This window comes from Marmota marmota, unplaced genomic scaffold (genome assembly GCF_001458135.2).
Source record: "Marmota marmota marmota unplaced genomic scaffold, marMar, whole genome shotgun sequence".
Classification (NCBI taxonomy): Eukaryota; Metazoa; Chordata; class Mammalia; order Rodentia; family Sciuridae; genus Marmota; species Marmota marmota.
Genome location: NW_025999992.1, coordinates 2,964,590 through 2,987,426, shown reverse-complemented (window position 1 = coordinate 2,987,426; position 22,837 = coordinate 2,964,590). Strand labels below are relative to the sequence as shown.

Here is a 22,837-nt window from a genome sequence, read left to right as displayed (position 1 = left end):
ATCCTGAAGAGTTAAAGTCGCTGTGCTACAGGGACACAGCCATGCCCACATCCAGGGCAGCACAGCTCACAACTAGCCAAGCTAGGAGCCAGCCTAGGTGCCACCAGGCCCTGTGCTTCTGGGGTTTGGGGGGCTTCTCTACTTAGGCCTGGTTTATCCCTCACTGGCCAGAGGGGTGAACTCACCCTTCAGCCCCCTCCTCTTCCTGGGGCTGGGGGCAGGGCTAAGCACCCCAACCGTCTCATCAGATGGTGGGCTGAGCCCCACCCTGAGGCTGTCACAGAGCCACTTAGCATCCCCTCTAGAACAGAAGATGTTCCTATCACCCAGGGAAGCCCAAGCTGTGTCAGGAGCCTAGGCCAAAGCCAAACACCAGTGCAAAAGATCCTCCTAGAGCCACTGCCCATAAGGGTCAGGAGCTCTGGGTCAGGACAGGGCAGAGATCAGATATGCATTTCTTATCATATCAATAGCACAGGGCCTTGTGCCTGGATGTGTCCCTCTGGCAGAACAGGGAGGACCTGACTCTGACCCCGTGGGGTGAGGAGGATGTGGCAGGGACCCTCACAGACTGGCCTCCAAAGCACATGGTCAGGGGTACAAAGGGGAGTCCTGAGGGTCAAACAGTGTCCCCCAGAGCCTCTGTACTTGAGCCCCCAGAATGCTGGCCTGAGAGGTCCCAGGGTGTGAGGCAGGGAGACCACTCAGTGCAGAGAACCTGGCATGTAAAGCTGTGCCCTGCCAATCAGACCTGCAGCTGGACCTCGACTGTCCCGCACACATTACCACAGCGCAGGGACTGAGGCTCAACTTGGCTGCATAAGCTGGAGGGCCTTAGGAGGGAGGGACACTGAGCACTGTCTTCCTGGTCCCAGGGTGTGTGCATGTGTGCATCTGAGGGTGGTTCCAAAGACAGAACCAGCGCAAAGAGCTGAAGGGAACTGGCAGGCAAGGGGGGTCCCAGAGGGGGTGACAGAAAGGAGAGGGATGCTGCCAGAGTTTTCTCTCCGTGCGGTTTAGTGACACGAGATGAGCAGAGCCAGATGGGAGGCCCCTGCGTGGGTACAGCCCCCACAGTGCAAGCAGATTCCAGGTGTGCTGGACCCTGGGAGAGCTCACACGGAGGACCAGTGTCCCCAGGGCCAGGCCGGACCCCTACAGCGGCAGCTCTGGAGGGAAGAGAGGACAGGTCTGGCTGCGTGAGGAGGAAGAACTTACAGGAAACAGAATCCCAGCTCTGGGATCCTGGGTCTGGAAAGGCCATAGGGTGTCCCTGAGGTGGCCTGGTGGGGACAGACGCCTCCTGTAGGGCCAGTAAAGCACAGAACCGGGTTGACCAAGAGGGCTCGGCTGGCCAGGGGCCACACTCATACTCTACCGTTCTGTATCCAGCACTCTGGGTCCTCTGATCTCACCCTAGTTGTACAGACCTGAGAGAGACTTGGGCAGGGACCACACTCTGCAGCAGGGCCATTTGCTCCAGAGCCTGGCTTTGACCAGGTGACAGCTTCTAGACCAGTTCACTCTGCCTCCCTGGTGTGCTCTGCTCCCGCAGAAAGCTCCTTGAATCTGTCCTGCTGATCACATGGTGGGGACATGCCTGGAGGCCCCCAGCTTCCCCTCTGGTCTGCAGCCTCTGTGGCTCATCTGGGTCATCCCAGGAAACCACAGCCTCTGCATCCAGAGGAAGGCAGGCTGTGGCTCCTCAGAAGCCCCAGCAGCACAAGGGTCCCCAGATCCCCCAGCTCCTTCTCTCCTGCCTTCGCCCAGCCCCTGGCTTCCCCGCTGTGGGGACTCAGGGAGGAACAGGAAGGCCCAGGTCAGAGGAGTGGGGCTGGCTCAGGATCAGGCACTGGAGGAAAGCTCCTTTTTTGGAAAGCAGGCAGTCACTTCTCAGGAGGGCGGAATCTTTGGGAAGTGACGCCAGCGAGAGCCGGAGGGGCAGGGCAGAAAGCCCTCCTCCTCAACTCCCCGTCACACACAGGCAGGGGCTCCTGTCTCTGCTCAGGGACATCACAGGGCCACCTAGGGAGGCTCAATGAGCTGCTCTTTATAGGTTTGAAAGGGGACAGCACAGGGATTGCATCTGCAACACCTGCCCTCCCACGGCCTCCAGCAGGACACAGGAAGTGGGGGCTGGGCTGCCCCTCCAGGAGGATGAGGAGGAAGCCCCCTGGACCCCCCTGTGGGTTCCTGGCTGCTTCTCCAAGGACACAGTGCAGGTGCAGGGGGCGGGAGGCAGGAAGTCTGGGCAGCAGGGATGGTGGGGATGGGGCTCTTTGCTTCTTGGGTTTCAGGCACCTTTGGTGGTGTTCATTGTGCCAGAGCTGGCAGCCAGGAAAGGAAAATGGCCTTGGGACTTTTCTTTATAGGAAAGTCACAGATCTCCCCCTCACAAATCTAACCCAGAGGTGCTCTGCACTGAGCTATACCCCAGCCCTTTTTAGTTTTTATTTTGAGACAAGGGTTCACTAAGTGGCCCAGGAAGCCTTGAACTTGCGATCCTTCTGCTTCGGCCTCCCAAGCACCTGGGAGTACAGGCATGCACCTTTGCACCCAACTCCACAAACCTTAATAGGCATAGATTTGTCTCCAGGGATCTGTGACCCTTTTTTCCAAGAATAGCACCCCATTTCCTTCTGCTAGGATTGCCAGGTGGGGTGAGGTGCAGCCTGGAGCTTCCTGGGCAGGGCCCCATCGACATCCAGCTTCCACGGAGGAAAGTGCACCAGAAGATGGAGCCAACCGGAAGGAAAGAGGGACCAGGGGAGGGAGAGCTGATCCCCACAAGGTCCTCCAGTGCCTATGTCCAGCTGTGCTGCTCCCTGGCCCTGGGCAGCACGAGGCAGAGCGTTGCCTGGCCACCAAGTGTCCTGCCCCGGAACAGCACAGCGCCAGGCACCCAGGGTAGGTGTCCAGCAGTTTTGTTTGTTTCTGAGTTTCCTTTGTTTCTGGAAGTGCTGCTTAAAGGCCTCCAGTCAGAGCCTCAAGCTTTGAACCCCCTCCCCCAACTGCCGGGGCTCACTGAAGACCCACCTCTAAGGAAAAAGACAAACCCCAACCCCACACATCTGACAACTCCTAGCACCTCGTATCCAGAGACTAAGAGCAGCCCCTCTGCCTGAGGCCCTGGCCGTTCACTCACCCGGGGACTTTTAGTAACCACTCCACATACTGAATGTCTATGTGTGATGGGTTTACTGCAGCAGGCGAGCCCCCAGGGGTCTGCTGCACACACGTGCTCCCAGACACCCCCCTGGTCCCTTCCTGGGCCACGGGGCCCCTCTCGCCTCCTCCATCCAGGGTGTCCTGCTGCACACCCCAGACCAGGTGTGTTGAGCTTTCCCTTTCCCTGTGTCACTCCCAAGCAGCAGTGGCCAGCAGCACAGGGACATGTGGCAAATAACACAAGAGCATCTTGGAAAGTTTGTCATTGGAAGGGCATGTTTGGGTCCAGAGGCTGGCCGGGCCCCAGCGGCCAAGTCTATCTGTTCATGAACCAGCCCCTGGTGGGTGACTTAGGAGAAGGCTGCTCTTCTGTGTCTCCCAGGACTCGGAGCATGTAAGTGCCTGCGTAGACAAGGAACTGTCCCATCACCTGGGCGGTGTAGGACAGGAACCGCAGAAGACTCCTGCAACAAAGCAAGATGCAACACGTCGGGCGTGGGGCCTCCCCTGAGGACCTAACAGCACTGCTGGCCAGTGGCCACTTCCAGGCTCCCGGGCTGTCCCAGCAGCCATGGAGGAGGTGGGGCCTTGCTGAACTCCCTCGGGTCAGGTGTAGGGGAAGGAAGGACAAGAGGGAGCCTCAGGACACGGGATTTGTGTGGGCTTGAGTGGGCTAGGACCTGCCACAACTCATCTATACAGGCTGTCCCATAGCTACTGGGAGGACAGACATGGCCCTGCCCTGGCTTCTAAGGGAGGGAGGGAGGAAGGGAGGGAAGGAAGGAAGGAAGGAAGGAAGGAGAGAGAGAAAGAGAGAAAGAGAAAGAGAAAGAAAGAAAGAGAGAAAAAGAGAAAGAGAAAGAGAGAAAGAAGGAAAGAAAAAACATAAGTGGAGTTCCTATTCTCTGCCTGGTCCCAAACTAGAAAGGACTTTATCCAGTTTTTAAAATTCTTTAATCACCTCACAAAATGGCAGCAGGTTGGCCATGGCTGAATCTGTCCCCTGGGAATGGGTCCCCCAAACCTGAGCTAGGAGAGCCCACTACCCCTGGGAGGTGATGCCTCTGACATGAAGGCTTTGGTGAGTTGTGGCTGCTTGTGGTGCCCTAAAAGCTATCAGAAGACAAGAATTACCATAGAGGAGAATGCGGTGGCCACGCCGGTGATCCCAGTGACTCAGGAGGCTGAGGACGAGGATGGCAAGTTCAAGGCCAGCCTCAGCAAATTTGTGAGACTGTCTCAAAATAAAATAAAAAGGGCTGGAAGTGTCACTCAATGGTAGAGTGCTCCAGTTATAAAAGGGGAAAAAAAAAAAAAGCAACAAGGAGATGAATTTGTCACTCAAGGTGGGGTTTGGGTGAGGCTCATTTTCTCCATCATGTTTTCCGAGTTGTTGTAATTCTCCCACCCTAAAAATCCAAACACCCACTTGCTCCCATCTCTCCTGGGGGCCAAGATCTCACCACTACTGAGGGACAGCCTGGGGGTCGGCTGCTGATGGTTCTAGGGGCTATGGCCACAGGGAGCCTCGCGCAGGGGCCAGGGTGGGGGGAGCAGGTGGAGTCTCAAGCCCCTCTCCTGGCCCAGTGCTCAAGGCAGATCAGAGCCATCCTGCGGCAACAGCACAGAGAGGGAACCTGGGTCCTCAGAGGGCCACAGCAGGCCTGCCCCGGGAGTGCAGAGAGCAGGGAAGGCTAGCAGAGACTCCGACCCCCCAGACCTTCAGCCACTGCTCAGCCTCCCCTGGCTTGCCCTCCACAGGCTGAGCTGTGATGGAGGTTTCTATTTTCTTTCTTCCTTTGTTCTTTTTCTTCTGTGGTACTGGGGTTGAGCTCAGGGGTGCTCCACCACTGAGCCACATCCCCAGCCCTTTTAATATTTTATTTTTTAGATAGGGCCTCACTAAGTTGCAAAGGCTGGCCTTGAACGCGTGATCCTCCTGCCTCAGCCTCTCCAGTCACTGGGATGACAGGCTTCAGCACCTGGCCAGGACTCAGTTTTTCACGAGATCATGGTGTATTTCTACAAGAGCACAGGTGGCTGCACTTGAGCCTGTGTGATCCTAAAGAACTTCTCATTTTAAAGATGATGAGGTGGAAGCTCAGAGAAGTTAAGTAACCTGTGAAAAGTCACAAAGCTGCTTACTCAGGAGGTATTGTAGATGTCCCTCTCATTCCAGGACCCACTCTGAGGCTCCCTCTGAACACACAATACAGTTTGGATGAGGGTCCCCTGAAGCCCACATGCTAAAGGCATGATTCCCCCACGATGCTATTGAGGAACCCATGGGAGGCAGGGTGGAGGAGGTGAGGTCACTGGAGTGCCCCTCAGGGCACCTCTCCCAGTCCTTACTTCCCAGTCACCAGGCAGTGAGCAGCCTCCCCGTCAGGGGCTCCCTGAGGATGAGCCGCCTTGTCTCAGGTGCAAAAGCAACAGGAACAGTGGCATTGTAGGTGTTCTACAAAATTCTATAGATTTCCAGGTGTCCCCCATATAGGATGATGGGGCATGTGGGTTAATGGTCTTTGGAGGGAGAAAAATCTGTTCTGGATTGATTTTGTGTTTTGTGAAGCAAGTCTGGCTTGGATGTAAATGTGCTCCAAATGGACCGAGGGCAGGGGAGCACCTGGGACAGCAGAGGGCCAGCAGGCAGAGCACAGAGAGGCAGGCAAGGATGGGCCCCCAGGGATCCCAGGTCTGTGCAGACTCCCGAGGTCGACCCCGTCAACCCGTCCTACCTCAGCGTGGCTTTGAGTCCTGTGCAGCGGATGTCGTAGGACACCGAGTACATCTCATACATGGTGGCCTTCACGTTGAGGCAGCCCAGGAAGTCCTTGGGGTTCAGCTTGTACAGGTCGAAGGTGACTCTGGCGATTCCTGACTTCTTCGGCTGCCTGCCGACTGGGCCGTACTTAGCACCCTACAGGGCAAAGAGGGGTGTGAGGGGCCTTCCCCCTGTGACGCTCCAACTCCACGGGTCCGGTCTGTGTTCCCTTCTGTGTTCTTCATGGACTCTCCTGAAGGTCATTCAAACCCGTCACCACCTGAGCTAACCAAGTCTCTCTCAGCAACCAGCAGCCCGACTGCAACTGCTCTCACACACATAACCACGGACTTTCCCTTCACTCTCAGGGCAGGGCCTCGGGAGGACCTGGCTGGCCTCTGCCTGGACGGCCAGACCCGCTGCACTGTGTGCAGAGCTGCTGTGGCTACAGGGCTGGTGAAAACAAATCCCACTAAAAGCTTCTAGAATGTTCTTGCTGCAGTCATTCATCTTGTTCCCTTCACCCTGTCCCACACCTAAGGGATGAGATTCTGGTTGACGCCTATGTTCAAAGCACAAGAGGCCCAGCTGCCCTTTGTGGGTAGAACTAATTACTCCTCATCTGGGAGTAGTGTTATTACTATTGTTATTATGGTTATTTTTTGGTACTGTGAATTGAACCCAGGTGTGCTTAACCACTGAGCCACAACCCCAACCCTTTTTATTTTTTGAGACTGTATCTTGCTAAGTTGCTTAGGGCCTTGCTGAGTTGCCGAGGCTAGCCTCAAACCTTTGATCCTCCTGCCTGGGCTTCCCAATTTCCTGGGTTACAGATGTGTGCCCCTGCGCCCACTCAGCCAATACTGTTTTAAACTGGTTCTAACCTATCCTCCTGCCACAGCTCATGGCCTCGGATTCCTTTCTGACTTCTGGAAGCTGTTGTCAACTCCCCAAATGTCTTCCTCTTGTTTTGGTCTTAAACTGAAAGGTCCACACAGAATTGACTCACACAGCCCAACTTAGGCACATGGTTTCTAGGACCCACTGATGGTCAAGGCAGAAAGAAACAATTTGAGCCTTCCTCTTCCTTCAGGGTCCTGAGGCCCAGAGGCTAAGGAGGGGACACCTGGCAGCCACTGCTTGCTGGAGGTCCTCATCTGGTTCACCAAACCCTGACAGGCAGGTAGGAGGGGTGATGGCAGTGAGGAGCCACATCCACCCTGCAGGCCGGAGAGGAGGCTCTGCAGGGAGTGTCCTGGTGCCATCCCCAGAAGGCTCCACAGGCCCTCAGCTGCCCTTGATGGGACACGCCCACATCCCCAGGGACTGTGCCTGGGAACTCAGTGGCTTCCTGGGCCACCACTGCAGGACCATAGATACGTCACCTTTCCTAGCCCTGCACAGGCACCCGGTGTCTCCTTTACAAACACACACAGCTTCCCATGGTCAAGGTCAGTCACCAGAGAAGCAGGGATTAAACTGCACACTCAAGGCCTGTGGCTCTGGAGGTCGGAAGCCCCTGTGAGTGAGCAGGGCCAGCTCATCCTGGAGGCTGTGGGGAGGCAGGAAGGCTGCCAGAGGCCGCGTTCCCCGCCTGTCCGGCCTCCTCAGCTGTGGCCCGATTCCCGTCCCTCCTCTGCCTCTCCTGAAAAGGACCCTGAAGCTGACACTGGCCTCGCTGGGGTGGCCAGGACAACCTCTTCCCCACCGCAAGACCCTTCCCTTCTCACCTCCACCGAGCCCCTCTGCCTTGGGTTCTAGAGCTGGGGGTGACGTGCGGAGGCAGTCCTTCTGGCTGCCACACCCCTCCAGGGAAGGAAGGAAGAGCTTTACAGCCCAAGATCATCTCCTAGAAGGTCACCCAACACACCACACGTGCACACACACAATTGTGTACAGACCATGTAGTAAAAACAAGAATAGAAGACCTAAGCAAAACAAAAAAACGTGGCCCTGGGAGGCCCACTGTCTGAGCAGGCTGCCTTTCCCTGTCCTTCCTGTATGTTTCCGTGCATCTCAAACATCATGCCGCTAACTTTGCATATTTTAAATTATATGGATGGATTAACGCATAGGTTTTAAGTGTAGTATAGAAACACCCTGAGGTCACTCCTGAGACCCTTTCAGGGAAATGAGTGGGCAAAGCTATTTTCACAGTCAAACCAGTGATGCAATTAGGCCCTGTTTGTTCTCACAGGAGTAAGGTTCCCATTGCACGCTGGGAAAACTGCACAGCTCAATCAATCAGTACTTTTTCCTTTTTTGGTGCTGGGAATTGTGCATACTAAACCTGTATTCCCCACAACACTTACATGGATAGCCCCAAATGTACTGGGGATTATACCCAGGGGTACTCTACCACTGAACTATGTCCTCAGCCCTTTAATGTTGAGAGCCACAGCCAATTCAGGATGGTGCCTGGCATTTTGCCGGAAGGAGTGGTTGAGAAGTAACGCCAGCGAGCCATTAAGATGATGATAATTGAGTTGGGTTGTGTATAATTATTAAGATAATGACTGATTGCTGTAACTGGATGATGCTGAATTGAGGCAAGCTGTGTATTCAGTTGTGTATGTAAACCTCTGCTGTCTGGCAATAAGGCGGTGCCCGCTACTTTTGAGTTCTCACAGAGTTCCCGTGGAGTTCTAGAGAGTTCCCGTTGGGTTCAGGCAATAAAGTAGTTCCTGTTTGAACCTACAAGTGGCTCGTGAGCTCCTGGTTATTTGTGCCCAGCCAGACTGTGGCAAATTAACAACAACAAAAATATATATTTTTAAAAATTTTGAGACAGGGTCTCACTGAATTGGCCAGCTGGCCTCAAACTCGTGATCCTCCTGCCACAGCCTCCTGAGTAGCTGGGATTATAGGTGTGCACCATTGTGCCCAGCCCAAATCAATGTTTTCTAAATGACTAATGCATGGTGTTACAAAATAATCCCTGGGAGAAGGAGCTTCTCAAAGTGCAGGGAAGACGGATGGACTCAGTGCCACAGAGGAGACTCCACACTGTAACTAACCTGTCTGAAACCACCACTTGGTGAGTTCTGGTGCAGTGTCAGAGAATACCCTAAATGACATGAAAAATCTGTTACAAACCTGCTCCCTCTTCCAACTACATATCCGTGTCAGGCCAGACTTCCATCCAAACCATACATTGCAACAAATTGAATACAAAAGTGGACTCGAGTATTTAGCTGTCTTCTATTAAGCCAGGCATTAAAGAAATTTATAAAAACAAAAAGTTTCACTTCTCATTTTGTTTGGAAAACAGTCAACTTTTCATAAAAACACTGAGCCAAGCTCAGTGGGACACGCCTGTAATCCCAGAAGCTAGGGAGAATGAGGCAGGAAGATTGCAAATTCAAGGCCAGCCTCAGCAATTTAACAAGACTCTATAAACAACTTAATGAGAATCTGTCACAAAGTAAAAAATAAAAAAAGAGTTGGAGATGTGGCTAAGTGGTTGAATACCCTTGAGTTCTGTTCCCAGTACCAAAAAAAAAAAAAAAAAGGGGCTTAAGTTAACCTATATTGGGTTATTATTTTAATGAATTAATATATATTTTTAATTTCTTTAATTTTTACTCCTTCCTTTTAAATTTTTTATTACCAGGGATTGAACCCAGAGGCACTTAACCACTAAGCTGCAGGTCTAGCCCTTTTTAATTTTATTTAGAGACAAAGTCTCACTAAGTTGCTTGGGGGGGGTCTCACTAAATTGCAGAGGCTGGCTTTGAACTTGCAATCCTCCTGCCTCAGCCTCCCTAGTGCTGTGATTACTGGTGTGTGTGCCCCTGGGTTCAATTCCCAGTCCTGGGGGGGCGACAAAAAAAATCAGGTGAAAACCGCTAATTGACAGATGTCTATTTACTGACTGACATAAGCCAACAAAAGCTATTTGGGATCCTCATTGGTTTTTAAGAACACAGAGGACCCTGAGGTCAAAAGAGGTTTGAGGGTGCCTTTTTAAATGTACTTTTCCTTGGGTCTTCACTCAGAATTGTTGAGGGATATCCTATGATGCCTACAGCTGTACTGAACACATTTTCAGTTTTTGTTTTGTGCCCTGGGCCTGGTGCATGCTAGGCAGGTGCTCTGAGTGACCCCTAGCCCCATAGCATGGCTGAAGACCATTTCTTTCAATAAACGTGTAACAGCTTATTTATGTGTATTTACCCAGGGATATACTGCTAGTTGTGTGTGTGTGTGTGTGTGTGTGTGTGTGTACGCATCTCCATTCTCCTGTGATAGACAGGTGACCTGCTTCCAATGCTTATTGTCATCCACTGGTGACATGGGTGCACTTATGCATGGGTCTACTGATGTGTGGGACCAGTCTTGGGGCACACGTCTAGGGATGGAGTTCCTGCGTCCTGGACGGAGCCTCCCCTCTATGGGATCAAGGCAAATTCTTTGTAACACCGGTGGGTGGCAGTATAGGAGCACTTGCTGCCCATATCTTAAAAAACGGGAAAAAAATTTAACAGTCTAGTACCAAAGTTGGCAGTATGACCTTACAGTGGTGCAACTGGATGGTTGGTTGTTTGCACAATTGTTTTACGTGAGTTCCACACATTTGCTGAATCATCGTCCTCTGTTGGGTCTTGTTAACAACACCTCCACCTCCTCCTCTTTGTGGCCTGTTGTTTAATTTCCTTTATAGTGGCTCTAAAACAATATGTTTCTTTCTGTTTTTTGCAGTATTGGGGACTGAACCTGGGGTGCTTAACCACTGAGCCACATCCCAGCCCTTTTTATTTTTTATTTTGAGGCAGGGTCTCTCTAAGTTGCTGAGGCTGGCCTTGAACTTTTGATTCTCCTGCCTCAGCCTCCCAGGTAGCTGGAATCATAGGGATGCACTGTCGTGCCTGGCCTTTTCTGATTACCTCTTATTCTTTGTTACTTTGGGTTATCTTTTAACTGTTTTGGAAAGTTTTACTTTTATTTCTTTTTTTGTGTTACTGGGGATTCAACTCAAGGAAGTTTTACCAACCACTGAGCTACATCCCTAGTTCTTTTTGAGACAGGGTCTTGCTGAGTTGTCCAGTCTCGCCTCTAACTTGTGATCCTCCTCCTTCAGCCTCCCAAGTCACTGAGATTACAGATGTGCACCACTGGGTCTGGTGGAGAGTTTTATTTTATTTTATTTTTTAAATGTTGTTTTTAGTTGTAGTTAGACACAATACCTTTATTTTATTTATTTGTATGTGGTGCTGAGGATTGAACCCAGCATCTTGAACATGCTAGGCGAGCACTCTACCGCTGAGCCACAGCCCCAGCACCTGGTGGAGAGTTTTAAATACACAATGTTATACATTGTGTGTTAGGAATGCAGCTTTGAGGTCTTGGTAGTTCTGACTTCATCATTTCTGCTCATTTTTTCCCTGCGGTGCTGGGGAAGGGGCCCACAGCCCAGCATGCTAGGGAAGCCTCGTCCATGTGGACGCACAGTGCTCTGTCCTGTGCTTTGTGCTTGAGTGGTGAGCTCCCCTTTGCTAGAACTTTTCAGCCTGGGTCAACCTTCCTTCCATTTGTTCCCGCTGATTACTTTGGGAACCAGCACTGGGGCTCAGGAGGGACTCGCTGCATAAAGATGATCCAGTGACTAAGCTCTGGCCATCTGGGCCTCCTCCCAGCTCTTGGCTGGAGTGGTCAGGACCAGCAGGGCCTAAACACTTATGAGGGCAACATGAGGCCACAGATGGTCAGGAGAGACCCTCACGACACCCTGCTTCAAGAGGCCATCCACATCTCACCTCTCTTTGGGTCAGTCCCAGTCTTTCTCTTCTGTCCTCCCAGCATCTGTTGAAACTAAAGCGCCTGATCCCCGTGGGGAGGCCCACGGCGGGAGGGGGTGTCCTGGGGGGGACCAGCTGCAGTGGTTTCTGTCTTCTCTGGATTCTGGCTCCCACAAACATGTTGGCCTCTGAGTTTTTTTGGTTTTGGTTTTTGTTTTGAGACAGGGTTTGCTCTGTTGCCCAAGCTGGCCTTGAACTCCTGGGCTCAATGACCCCCCTGCTCAGCTTTCCAAGTGCTGGGACCATGGGTGCCGGTGACTATGCCCAGCTTTATTTCTCTCTCTCTCTTTTAATATATTTTTTAGTTGTAGGTGGACACAATAAGCTTCATTTATTTTTATGTGCTGAGGATGGAACCAATGCCTCAACACACATGCAAGACACGTGCTCTACCGCTGAGCTACAGCCCCAGCCCCTTTATTTCTCCTTTTGAAGGTCAGTTAGATGTTTTAATATTTTGAAGATGTTTTAATATTTTGCTTTCTATTTTATTGTTCTTGAGATATATAATTTATGGTGCTTCCAGAAATAAAAGGCTTCATTTGTGGCTCACTTTGCCAAATCTCTGTATCCGTGCTGCTATAGTTTGGACCTTGATCGTCTCCCAAAGGCCCTTATGTTAAATACTTGGTCCTCAGGGTGGCGCTATTGAGGTGGTGGGGCCTTGGGAGAGGCCCTTAGGTCACCGGGGGTGTGCCCTTGAGGGGGACTTGAGACCTGCTCCTCTCTGCTCTCTTTGCCCTCTGGCTGGTGACGGAAGCAGGTTTGCCCCTTCATTTGTCCAGAGGAATGAGGCTAATAAGTCATGAACTTGGCCTCCAAGTCAAACCTCCCTTTTTATAAAGCAATCATCATGGATACTGTGACATTTAGTTGGCTGTGTCAGTGTGTCTTGCTTCCTGGGGACTAGGCCATCCACAGTCACCAGGTCACATCTGTTGCTTTAGAAGGGTCTGTAGCTATTCACTGGCCAAAGCCTGTTCCTTGGAATTACATTTTAAAATTAAATACCGAACCCAAGTTTCCCAGGAGCACATAGGAACCCTTTGAGGGCAGTGGATTCACTTAGCAGACAGAACCCAGAGCATCAAAAGGAGTGCAAGTTAGTACCAGGGCAGGGGCAAGCCCACTGGAGCTGTCCAGACGACAGGGTCACGGCTTACCTGCGTCCACTTCTGTCCTTTCTCCAAGATCATGAAGTGTGTGTTGTCTCTCAGGGTCTGGAAGAACTCCTCCGAGTCCACCACCGTGCCGTCCTCCTCCAGCACCAGCGTGACCAGCCCAGCCGTGATGACCAGGGCATCCAGAGTCTAGGTGGCAGCGAGGTAGAGAAACGGCATGGAGTGGACATTCCCGTTGGACCACCCAATGACATTTGTGATGTCATAGTTTTCAGAAGAGTTGGCTGATTTGAATAAAGTGATTTTTCTTGAGATGGGAACACAGTGCTGGCTGTGTTCCCAGGTTGGCCCCAAACTCCTTGGCTCAGACAATCCCCCTACTTCAGCCTCCTGAGTAGCTCACACCATAGTCACATGCCCCTGTGCACAGGCCTGGCTAAGATAAAATTGTAATGGCAAAGAGATGCATTGACTGAGGTCCATGAGTCAGTCTTTGTTTTGAGAAAGAGACTAAGATTTAAATGGTACCATCTTCCTAAGAGACACAGGATAAGCGATCACACTGAAAGTGTATGATCAATGGCCACCGAGTGATATTTGGAGGGACAGGCAGAGCATGTGTGAAGTCGTAAGAACTGTAGCCCCAGGTGGCCCGAGGGCTAAACCTTGCTTTGGAAGCTGCTCCTTTAACATCTCACGGACATCTTAGAGGTACACTTGCTGGGAGTCTGGGATTCTTCCTTACTTGGAGCTCTAGGTCAGTGTTTTAATTAAGGACTAGTCTGTCCTGGCTTTTATACCTAAACTCAGACTCCCTGAGTCCCTGGATTCTCCCTTGTCAAAGAAACAAGGCCGCTTTGTCAACGCAGCAGCTTCTGAGTTTCTGTGTCCTCACCTTTCCTGGTGCAGAGACGGTCATCGCCCGTCTGACGATCTGGACCTGCCCTATCCACTTAGAAACAGCTCCCTCAGACTCTCGAGGCTGAGAGGGACTGCCAAGCTGGACAGGAGGTCTTTCTCAACCTTTCTGTCTTGGCATTGTGTGGCACCATGTCCTTGGCCCCAAGCTGGTCGAGGGTACCTCTCTGGACCGGCATGAGTGGTTGTGGCGCATGATACCTTGCTGATGAGCTCCTTTAGGCTGCTGGCCATCACCCCACGCCGGCTGCTTCGGTCATGATTGGAGACCCGGAAAGGGCGAGCTGGGTGCATGAGGGGCGTTAGCAGGACCTTCTTGGTCTGTGATCCCATAAATGTCAGGGGCCTGAAAGTGGAGACGAAAAGAAAACGATTTTGACATTGCTTTGTGTGTATGTGTGTGGCACTGGGGATTGAACCCAGTGGTACTCTACCACTGAGCTGCATCCCCAGTCCTTTGTATCTTCAAAGAAGCCCTCACTAAGCTGCTCAGGCTGGGCTCCAATTTGTGATCCTCCTGCCTCAGCCTCCTGAGTAGCTGGGGATACAGACATGTACCACTACAAATGGCTTTAGTAGAGGTTTGAAGTACATATAGAAAATGCACTTGTAGGGCTGGGGATGTGGCTCCAGCGGTAGTGCGCTCGCCTGGCATGCGTGCGGCCCAGGTTCGATCCTCAACACCACATACAAACAAAGATGTTGTGTCTGCCGAAAACCAAAAAAAATTAATATTAAAAAAAAATTCTCTCTCTCTCTCTCACTCTCTAAAAAAAGAAAGAAAATGCACTTGTAGTATTTGCAACTAAAAGAAAGAAATTCGGGCTGGGGCTGGGGCTGGGGCTCAGTAGTAGAGAGCTCGCCTAGCACAGGCGAGGCCCTGGGTTCAATCCCCAACACCACAAAATAATAATAATAAAAAAAAGATATTGTGTCCAACTACAACTAAAAAATAAATATTTAAAAAAAAAGAAAGAAATTCAATGGTTGCAAGTTACTAAAAATTACACATACATCTCCAAGGAAGAAACAAGTAATATGCCAATTTAAAAAACAGTTTCATCTTTATTCCTATTTTTCCAGAATGTTGACCTATTTTTCCAGAATGTTGAAAGTCTATGAGGTAATGGCTTAAGAAGCATGTTAAGGCCATCAAATTAAAAAGAAATTACATTTAACAAATATGAATAGATTTCAGAGCTAAAAAAAATCCAACAAAACAATTCCTAGCAGCCACAAAGTAATTAAGCAGAGTTAGAGGATTAAGCGCGCGCGCGCACACACACACACACACACACAGAGTCACATGTTTGCATATTAAGACTATACCAGAAATGTTTAAGATACAGATATCAGTCACTGTAGCAATCGACCAAGTTTTTGAAGTCAACTTAGGATAAACCAAGAACAGCACAGCCACAATCATAACTTTCTTTGGAAGAACAAGATCTTCAGGCCCTGTGTCACATGACACTCTGGAGTAAGTGCCACATTTTCCAAAGAATTAAAACTATGTGCCTAACACTAAGCTAGGCTAAAGCTCTTCCATGCCACACATGCAGCGTGATTCTTCTCTGTCACTGGCTTTAGGCGGCTGGGGGCTGCTGAGCTGGGATGCAGCCCAGGGTCCTGCACGTGGCCAGTATGTCTGCACTGAGTCACAGCCCTGGGCTCCAGCATCAGTGTCCATCAGTGTCCCAGCTGTGCCCACCCACTTTGGGTGACCAAATAGTGGCTAGATATTTGGACAAACACTCATCTGGGTACATTTGGAAAAACAAAACACAGGCTTTATTTTTAGGACAATATTGTAGATGATATAAAGTGACCACTTTGCTGCTTCCTAACCCTTACAAATTTGCCTAGATTAACTCTCTGAGGCCCAAATCCTGGGACACCTGCACTGGCTGCCAACGTTCGTCACCCATAAGGTAGCACTTTACACGGTACCCGTGCTTGTTTCCCGGGCTAGATTGGCATTGCTCATGGACAAAGGCTTCTTTTTCATATTTCCTATGATGCCTAACTTAGTGCTAAAAACACACGCTTTAAATCATAGGTTGTCTGACTTGAAGCTCTGCTGATGACCTACCGAGGACTTTGTGGGTGAAAACCCAGCGTATGGTAATAAACCGACTCTCAGAAACTGCCAGGTTGAGTTCCTGCACGGAGCCCCATCAGCCCCTTCAGGAGGTTCTCCATAATAGTGTGAGTTTGTCCTTATCTCTGTGTCTTGCCAACAAACTGGCCTTCTGGAGTCAGGAGGGTAGTGTTTGTTCTGAGTGTACTCAGCCAGTGCCACAGTCCTCGTAACTACTTGCCCCTGTGTACTTGCTATGGCCAGCAACACCCTAGCTCTTGTGCCCGTAGAAGGAAAGGGTCATCCCATCTCACAGATGAGAAAACTGAGGGTCAGAGTAGCTTCCAGGGCACCTGGATAATAAGGGAAAGGGACAGACAGAACAGGGTGCCTCCTCTGTCCACAGTCAAGCTTCTTTCCTCTTTGGTGGGGGCGGGGGGTAGGTCTTGTCACAGCACACCCTGAGCAGACCTGCTCTAGGGTACACCAGTGTTTCCGCTTTGCAGCCGCAACTCCCTTTCCTTCCAGGTACAGTGGCTGTACAATGTGTCCAGAGAGCAAAGCCAACAGGAAGGTGCCCCTGGACCAGGGCCCTCGTCAGGCTGACCCGTGAGCTTGAGCAGGCGCCCACACCGGGGCAGCAGGGCCCGGCCCTCGGCCTCTCACCTCTCGCCTCGATTTGGAGGAGTTGCACGGGTGTCCGTTACGCAACGCAATGCAGGAGACACAGCTGCTGATCCAACAGGACACTTCCTCGTCTCGGGTGACCTAGGGAGCAGGCCAGGGGGATGACCCCCTCACCCTTCCCTCAGAACCTGGCTTTGTCCTCAACCTAACCACGACTCGGAGGCTCGGGCTACCAGGTAAGGAGGTCGAGGTCAGAGCAGCAAACACAGAATGGAGCTCTAGATCCAGCCCCGACTATGCTAAAGTGCTGCTGCCCACTGGGTGAAGCCCTTCCAGAGAAGGGGACCCTGGACTCCACCTGCAAGGCCCGCCTTCTCCCCCAGAGCCAGAAGTCACTGCTGCCACCCCTGGGCTTCCAGGGTCTGTCCTCAGAGGCCAGGCCTGCCAGGCCATTTCCTACCTTCCTACAGCACCTAGCCCAGATAGGGACAAAGTCAGAGACAGGCAGGCCCACCCCCTGGTGGCCAAGGGCACACCTGTGGCCTAGTTAGCTGGGGCCCAATATTGCCTCCTTGTGACACCCACACTGCAGGGACAACGCAGCTGAGGAACTCAATGTCCCTATTGTCTTTGTCCAGTGCTGGCAACCACATGTGGTCCTCCCTGCCTTCCCTGCCCTGGGGATGACCATGCTGATTAAATAAAAGGACATACAATCCTTGCTCTTCTTCCCTGTAATACTTCCTACCCAAGAACTGGCTCACTGCTGGAGAACAGACCCCAGGAGAACAGAAAATGCCACTGAGGACATGAAAATGAAATCCCGCATTCTTCCCAAGGCTGGCGGAGTCAGATTAGATGAGACCAGGACTCTCCTGTGTGTGACGCACAAAGGGGTTAAATGACCTTCACGCACACCAAACCCGCCTAACAGGCACCCACGGGCACTGACGCTATTCCAGCTAAATATCCACCGTGCCATACCACTAGACAAACAGGCAACACACTGACCCAGCTGCCTTCTGGCTACCGAAAATACAGGGCAGTCGATGTCACTGGCCATTATTACAATGCCTAACAGAGTCGCTATTTCCACCACACCCCTGTGTTTTAATTTGTCAAAATGAAAATAGAACCACCGAGACTCAAACACAGCTCAGTGGTGGAGCATGTGCAGGGCCAGAGGCTCAATCCCAGTGCCACCAAAAACCAAGACACAGGATCATGGGAATCCTGCGTCTGCCCACCACCATGAGAACAGCCACTCCCTGGTTCCTGGGAGAGTGGCTCCTGACAGTCCCAGGAACCAGTGGGGGGAACAGCTCACACAAGGGAAAATAAGTAACAGGTCGTCTCAAGGGAAAAGGAAAAATAATAAGGAACCATTTCAGGAAATAGGTTATTTCGGGGAAATCAAGAGGGTAACAGAAGTCAGGCTTCGTGGAAAGCTCTTCTAAACTGTGTGAAGGCCCATCTCCTGGGTGAGGGGCAGAAGGAAGCCTGCATTTTCCCTGAGGGAAGCAGGGAGTCGCCAACTTATAAAAATGTGACATTCAGTGACGAGACAGAGTGACAGAAGATGTGAGTGGACTCCAGCAAGGCAGGCCTGCCCCTGGTCTAAGCTTTTTTCATGTGCCACGCTGTGTGCTGGCCTCCCTCTGAAGGTGCTGGGGAAGGAGGGCCCAGGTCAAGGTGTGCGTAGGAGAAAAATACAGTTGTCCCACAGTATCCTCATGGGTTGGTCTAGGTCCCCAGAGACCAGAATCCAAGGACACCCAAGTCCTTTGTATGAAAGGACATCATAGCTGCCCATCCTTTGATTACACCTTAAATCATCTCTAGATCACTTATCATGCCTAATACACTGTGAATTCTATGTTGATATTTGTTATCCTGCAATGTTTAAGGGATAATTACAAGGAAATCTGTGCATGTTCAGTCCAGATGCAGTTTTAAATACCATTTTTAGTTGTAGTTGGACACAATATCTTTATTTTAAGTATTTTTATGTGATGCTGAGGATCGATCCCAGGGCCTCATTAAGTGTGAGACAAGCGCTCCACCACTGAGCTACAGTCCCAGCCCCCAGATGCAATTATTAAAATACTTTTTTCTGTCATTAGACCTTAGGATGTGGCACCCACTGGTGGGTGTGGAGGGCTGCCTGTATTTGGTGTCCCTGGTGATAAGGGAGCAGCCCAAGCTGGGTAAGATGTCACCCAGGATCACTTGGGATGCAATGTGACTGGGGCAACACCACATCTCAGGGTTATGTGGAGAGGAGGGACCCACACGGGAGAACAGACCAGACGGAGCCAACAGGACTGCAGGGGTGAGCAGGGATGCCAACCAGGGAGGGAAGCGGTGAGGGCCAGTGCACTCACACAGGGAAGACAGACAGGGCTCAGACAGCTCCTGGGAGGTGTCTGTGTGCCCTGGGGACAGTGTCCAAGGCGCCAGTGGCAGTGGAGCAAGTGTCGGGATGGTGAGCTGCCACCAGGCTCAGATCACGCACAGATCGGAACACGCCTGCCCAGCTCCTTCCCATGGACTCACCCTGGCTCAAGGCCACGTTCTTACCAAACTACCCCAATCCTTGGCGTCACAGGGGTATTTAAGACAGGGCAGTGGAGGCCTGAGCACCTTGAAATATTACTAAATAAGAATTTAGGTGCCAGCTCTCTGCTGTGAGATTTGCTTGGAGAAAACTTAATTCTTTATTAACGTCACTGGGAAGACTGGGTAACACGCTTACTGAAGTAGCAGCGGCTGTATGAATTCTAGAGCTCCTTGCAGAGGGCAAGAGGTCTAACTTTCTTGTTTTTTCTTTTTGCAGTTCTGAGGGTAGAACCCAGGGCCTGTGGACACTGAAGATGTTCTAAATAGTCACAGTAGCAGCCATTCTGAGCAAAGTATGGTATGTGTCAGCTTCATAACAAGCTCAGGATCTGGCGTGACCTGGTGAAGACCTCTGTTGTCCAAAGCTTGGCTCAGAGACCTCACAGTGAGGCCTGCAACAACTACAGCTGATCAGCAGACTAATGACAGCCAGGGAACTTGCAATTACTGAGAAGTACCTTTTTTCTTTTTGCAGTCCTGGGGATCCAACCCAGGGCCTTCTACTTGCTAGGCCAGTGCTCTATCACTGAGCTACATCCCCAGCTCTATAAGTACCTTATTTGTAAAAAAAAAAATGTGTGCATTGATTAAGTTACTTCCCTAGAAAAAGCAGTTATTTACTAATAAATGACAGTTACAGCATGCTGCACCAGGCAATTTAAAAGAAGGATCACTGGCAGGAGGCAGAAATCCAGGAAGACCATAATTAACAAATATAACCTTGGTTTTGGCTGTTTAGCCTAGACAGAATTTTAAAGAGGGTTGGGGAAATAGAAGTTATCTGCCCTTCAACAAGTGTTACAGATTGCTTTCTTCCAATTTAGTTTGAATCAGATTCCAAAGAATTTCAAGCCTATAGCTTTCCAAAAAAAAAAAAAGCAAAAACAAGCCAGGTGTGGTATCGCATGCCTATAATCCCAGAAGCTGGGGAGGCTGAGGCAGGAGGATTGAGAGTTCAAAGTCAGCCTCAGCAACTGTGAGGCACCAAGCAATTCAGTGAGACCCTGTCTCTAAATAAAATACAAAGTAGCGCTGGGGATGTGGCTCAGTGGTCGAGTGCCCCTGAATTTAATCCCTGGTGCCAAAAAATAAAAAAAACCTACAAAAACAGTTTGTCCCCCAAAAATACTCACCCTACAACTTGCCAATCTGGATGGAGCATGTCTTAAAAGATCAAATATTTCAGAGGGGAGGGGGGATAGTAGAGGATAGGAAAGGCAACAGAACACAACAGACACTAGTATGGCAATATGTAAAAACGTGGATGTGTAACCGATGTGATTCTGCAATCTGTATACGGGGTAAAAATGGGAGTTCATAACCCACTTGAATCAAATGTATGAAATATGATATGTCAAGAACTATGTAATGTTTTGAACAACTAATAATAAAAAATAAAAATTAAAAAAAGAAGAAGGGGCTGGGGATGTGGCTCAAGCGGTAGCGCGCTCGCCTGGCATGGGTGCGGCCCAGGTTCGATCCTCAGCACCACATACAAACAAAGATGTTGTGTCTGCCGAAAACTAAAAAATAAATATTAAAAAAATTCTTTCTCTCTCTCTCTCTTTAAAAAAAAAAAAGAAAGAAAGAAAAGGACTAATCATATAAAACCACCAACCCTGAAAGATGAAATCCCACAGGAATAATAAATCTTGTGTTTATTTTAAATATATGAATAAACTTAAAAAAAAAAAGATCAAATATTTCATTGTGGGGTTATTTTTTTGGGGGGGTTGGGGACTGAACCCAGAGATGCTTAACCACTGAGCCACATCTCAGCCCTTTTTATTTTGAAACAGGGTCTCACTAAGTTGTTGAGGCTGTCCTTGAACCTGCTATCCTCCTGCCTGAGCTTCCCAAGACACTGGGATTATAGGTGTGCACCACCATGCCTGGCTCATTGTGTTTTGATTACCAATATGTCTTCAGCAAGCCTCACACTTGACCCCACAGAGACCTTCCACAGGTACATCCTGGATTTCCTTAAATGTTGTAATGTTCAGATGCAGGTTTAACCTAATTCTTAATTCCTCCCACTCTGAGGCAAACCCGGATAGATCGGTGCACTCTGGCCACCTTAAGCCCTCAGCCACCTACTCATTCCTCAGTGCTCCTGAGGAGGCTGAAGAAGAGATGTTTGTACTTCAAACTATTCAGTCCTTTCCTCCTAGGGATGGGACTGTGGGGTGGGCAGAGCTTAAAGAAAATCAGGAAAGAACCAAGGCCTTATCTTTGTGCTTAAAAGTGTTTTATCAAGCCACGTGCCTTGGCCCACCCTTCTAATCCCAGGGAGTGGGAGGTTGAGACCAGCATCAACAAATTAGGGGGATCCTGTCTCAAAATTAAAAATAGAGCTCAGTGGTAGAGTGTCCCTGAGTTCAATACCCAGTAACAACAACAACAAAAAAGTGTCATGGTGAAGGCAGGTTCCAGGTCCCACTGTGAAGGTGAAAAGAAGTCCTGACACTGCCCAAGAAGTGAGCCAAGGAGATGGGCGAAGAAGGTCAAGCCTTCAAGCAGAAACAAAAGTAAGAGAAGAAACTCCAGGAGCTAAAATAGAAGGTGTCTGAGGAGGGCCACAGGTGTCAAAATCAGGCAAAGGTGAGCTGTGTGCCCAAGACCTGGGTGACCCTGATTCCACTCCCAGACCCTGGGATTCCCTACAGCTAGAAATGAAGAGCTGTCTTAGAGCTTGCTGTACATTAAAGAATAAACTTGTTTCTTAAGTGTTGGTGGAGATAGAGGAAGAGTCTTTCTAATCTTCCTGGAGTCCTACCGCTAGGACAAGTTGTGTGACAGACATCGGATGCCAGCCAGAGAGGCCACCTTTCCATTTTGGCAGCTGCTTCTAACCCTGAGCATTTGTGCAGCTCCCCAAGCTCCTGGATGGTCCCTGTAACCAGATCTCCCTCTTTTCCACCCTCCATGTCTCCCTCCACACCCTTAAGATACACAATGGCATCTGTCACCAATAAAAACCTATGTTTTAAAGAGCTCAGGGGTTTCTCCGTTTTTCAAATAGTTGGATGATTTTTAAAGAAACACCGCCACTGCGACGACTAGGATTTTATCGAGGATTGGATTGTTCTATCAGGACAAGAAGATAAACCCAACAGAGAAAAAGTGCTGGCTGCACCTTCAAGCCGGAGCCTTCGGACCAGAGTGGGAGAAATGCCTCCCGCAAACTGCACCTCGCACACCTGGGAGAGTCTGCGGGAGGAGGCCAGGGCCCCGACGCGCCCAGGACGGTTCAGCCTCCCCAGGAGGTCAGATCGCGCGCTGTACCTGGACCCCCCTTGCCCCAGTTAGGGTCCGATCCCAGCCCCTGAGGAACCTTGTGCCAGCACACCGTGGAGTTGTCGCCCGGGGCTCCTGGGACCCGGACGTCGTTAGCACCCCCGGCTGCAACAACTCCCGCACTCCCCACTGTCACCTGATCCGTGGACGCCCGCGCACCTCGGGAGCCATACCTGGCACCCGCTGAGCCAGTTGGAGGAGGAGACCCGGGACGGCTCGGGCCTGTGGGCATCATCGGGGCCATTGGGCGAGGGATAGCGGCTGCGGGGAACACAGGGAAGCAGGAGGAAAGGAGGCGCGGGAACGCGGGGCGCATGGGTGTGTGGCACTCGCCTGATCAGGGTTCCCGCGTAATCCCGAGCGGTCTCCATGGCGCAGTCCTCACCAGTCTCGCCCAACCCGCTCCGGTCTCTTTAAGCGCTGCCTCGGCCCCGCCCCTCCCCGT

General features: G+C 50.8%; 1 protein-coding gene and 1 long non-coding RNA gene across 4 annotated transcripts in view; one reads left to right on the top strand and one right to left on the bottom strand.

The window, feature by feature from the left end:
- Window positions 1-1,946: 1,946 nt before the first annotated feature.
- On the top strand, window positions 1,947-2,850 carry LOC125617882. The gene is made up of 2 exons (XR_007349005.1): window positions 1,947-2,222; window positions 2,647-2,850. It is a non-coding gene; the product is annotated as an uncharacterized LOC125617882 (long non-coding RNA).
- Window positions 2,851-3,426: 576 nt separating this feature from the next.
- Cidea (cell death inducing DFFA like effector a) overlaps window positions 3,427-22,837 on the bottom strand; it is a 28,556-nt gene continuing 9,145 nt past the window's right edge. The window contains exons 1-5 of one of the 3 annotated variants that reach the window (XM_015506055.2): window positions 22,726-22,829; window positions 13,971-14,115; window positions 12,894-13,040; window positions 5,907-6,088; window positions 3,427-3,632 (exon numbers count right to left, since the gene is read on the bottom strand). In XM_015506055.2, coding sequence (XP_015361541.1) covers window positions 3,485-3,632; window positions 5,907-6,088; window positions 12,894-13,040; window positions 13,971-14,115; window positions 22,726-22,763 — 660 coding nt within the window. In that variant the 5' untranslated portion in view covers window positions 22,764-22,829 and the 3' untranslated portion in view covers window positions 3,427-3,484. Of the gene's footprint in view, window positions 3,633-5,906; window positions 6,089-12,893; window positions 13,041-13,970; window positions 14,116-22,565; window positions 22,652-22,725; window positions 22,830-22,837 lie in introns of those variants that run through there. The other 2 variants (XM_048806758.1, XM_048806760.1) reach the window with 2 other exon arrangements.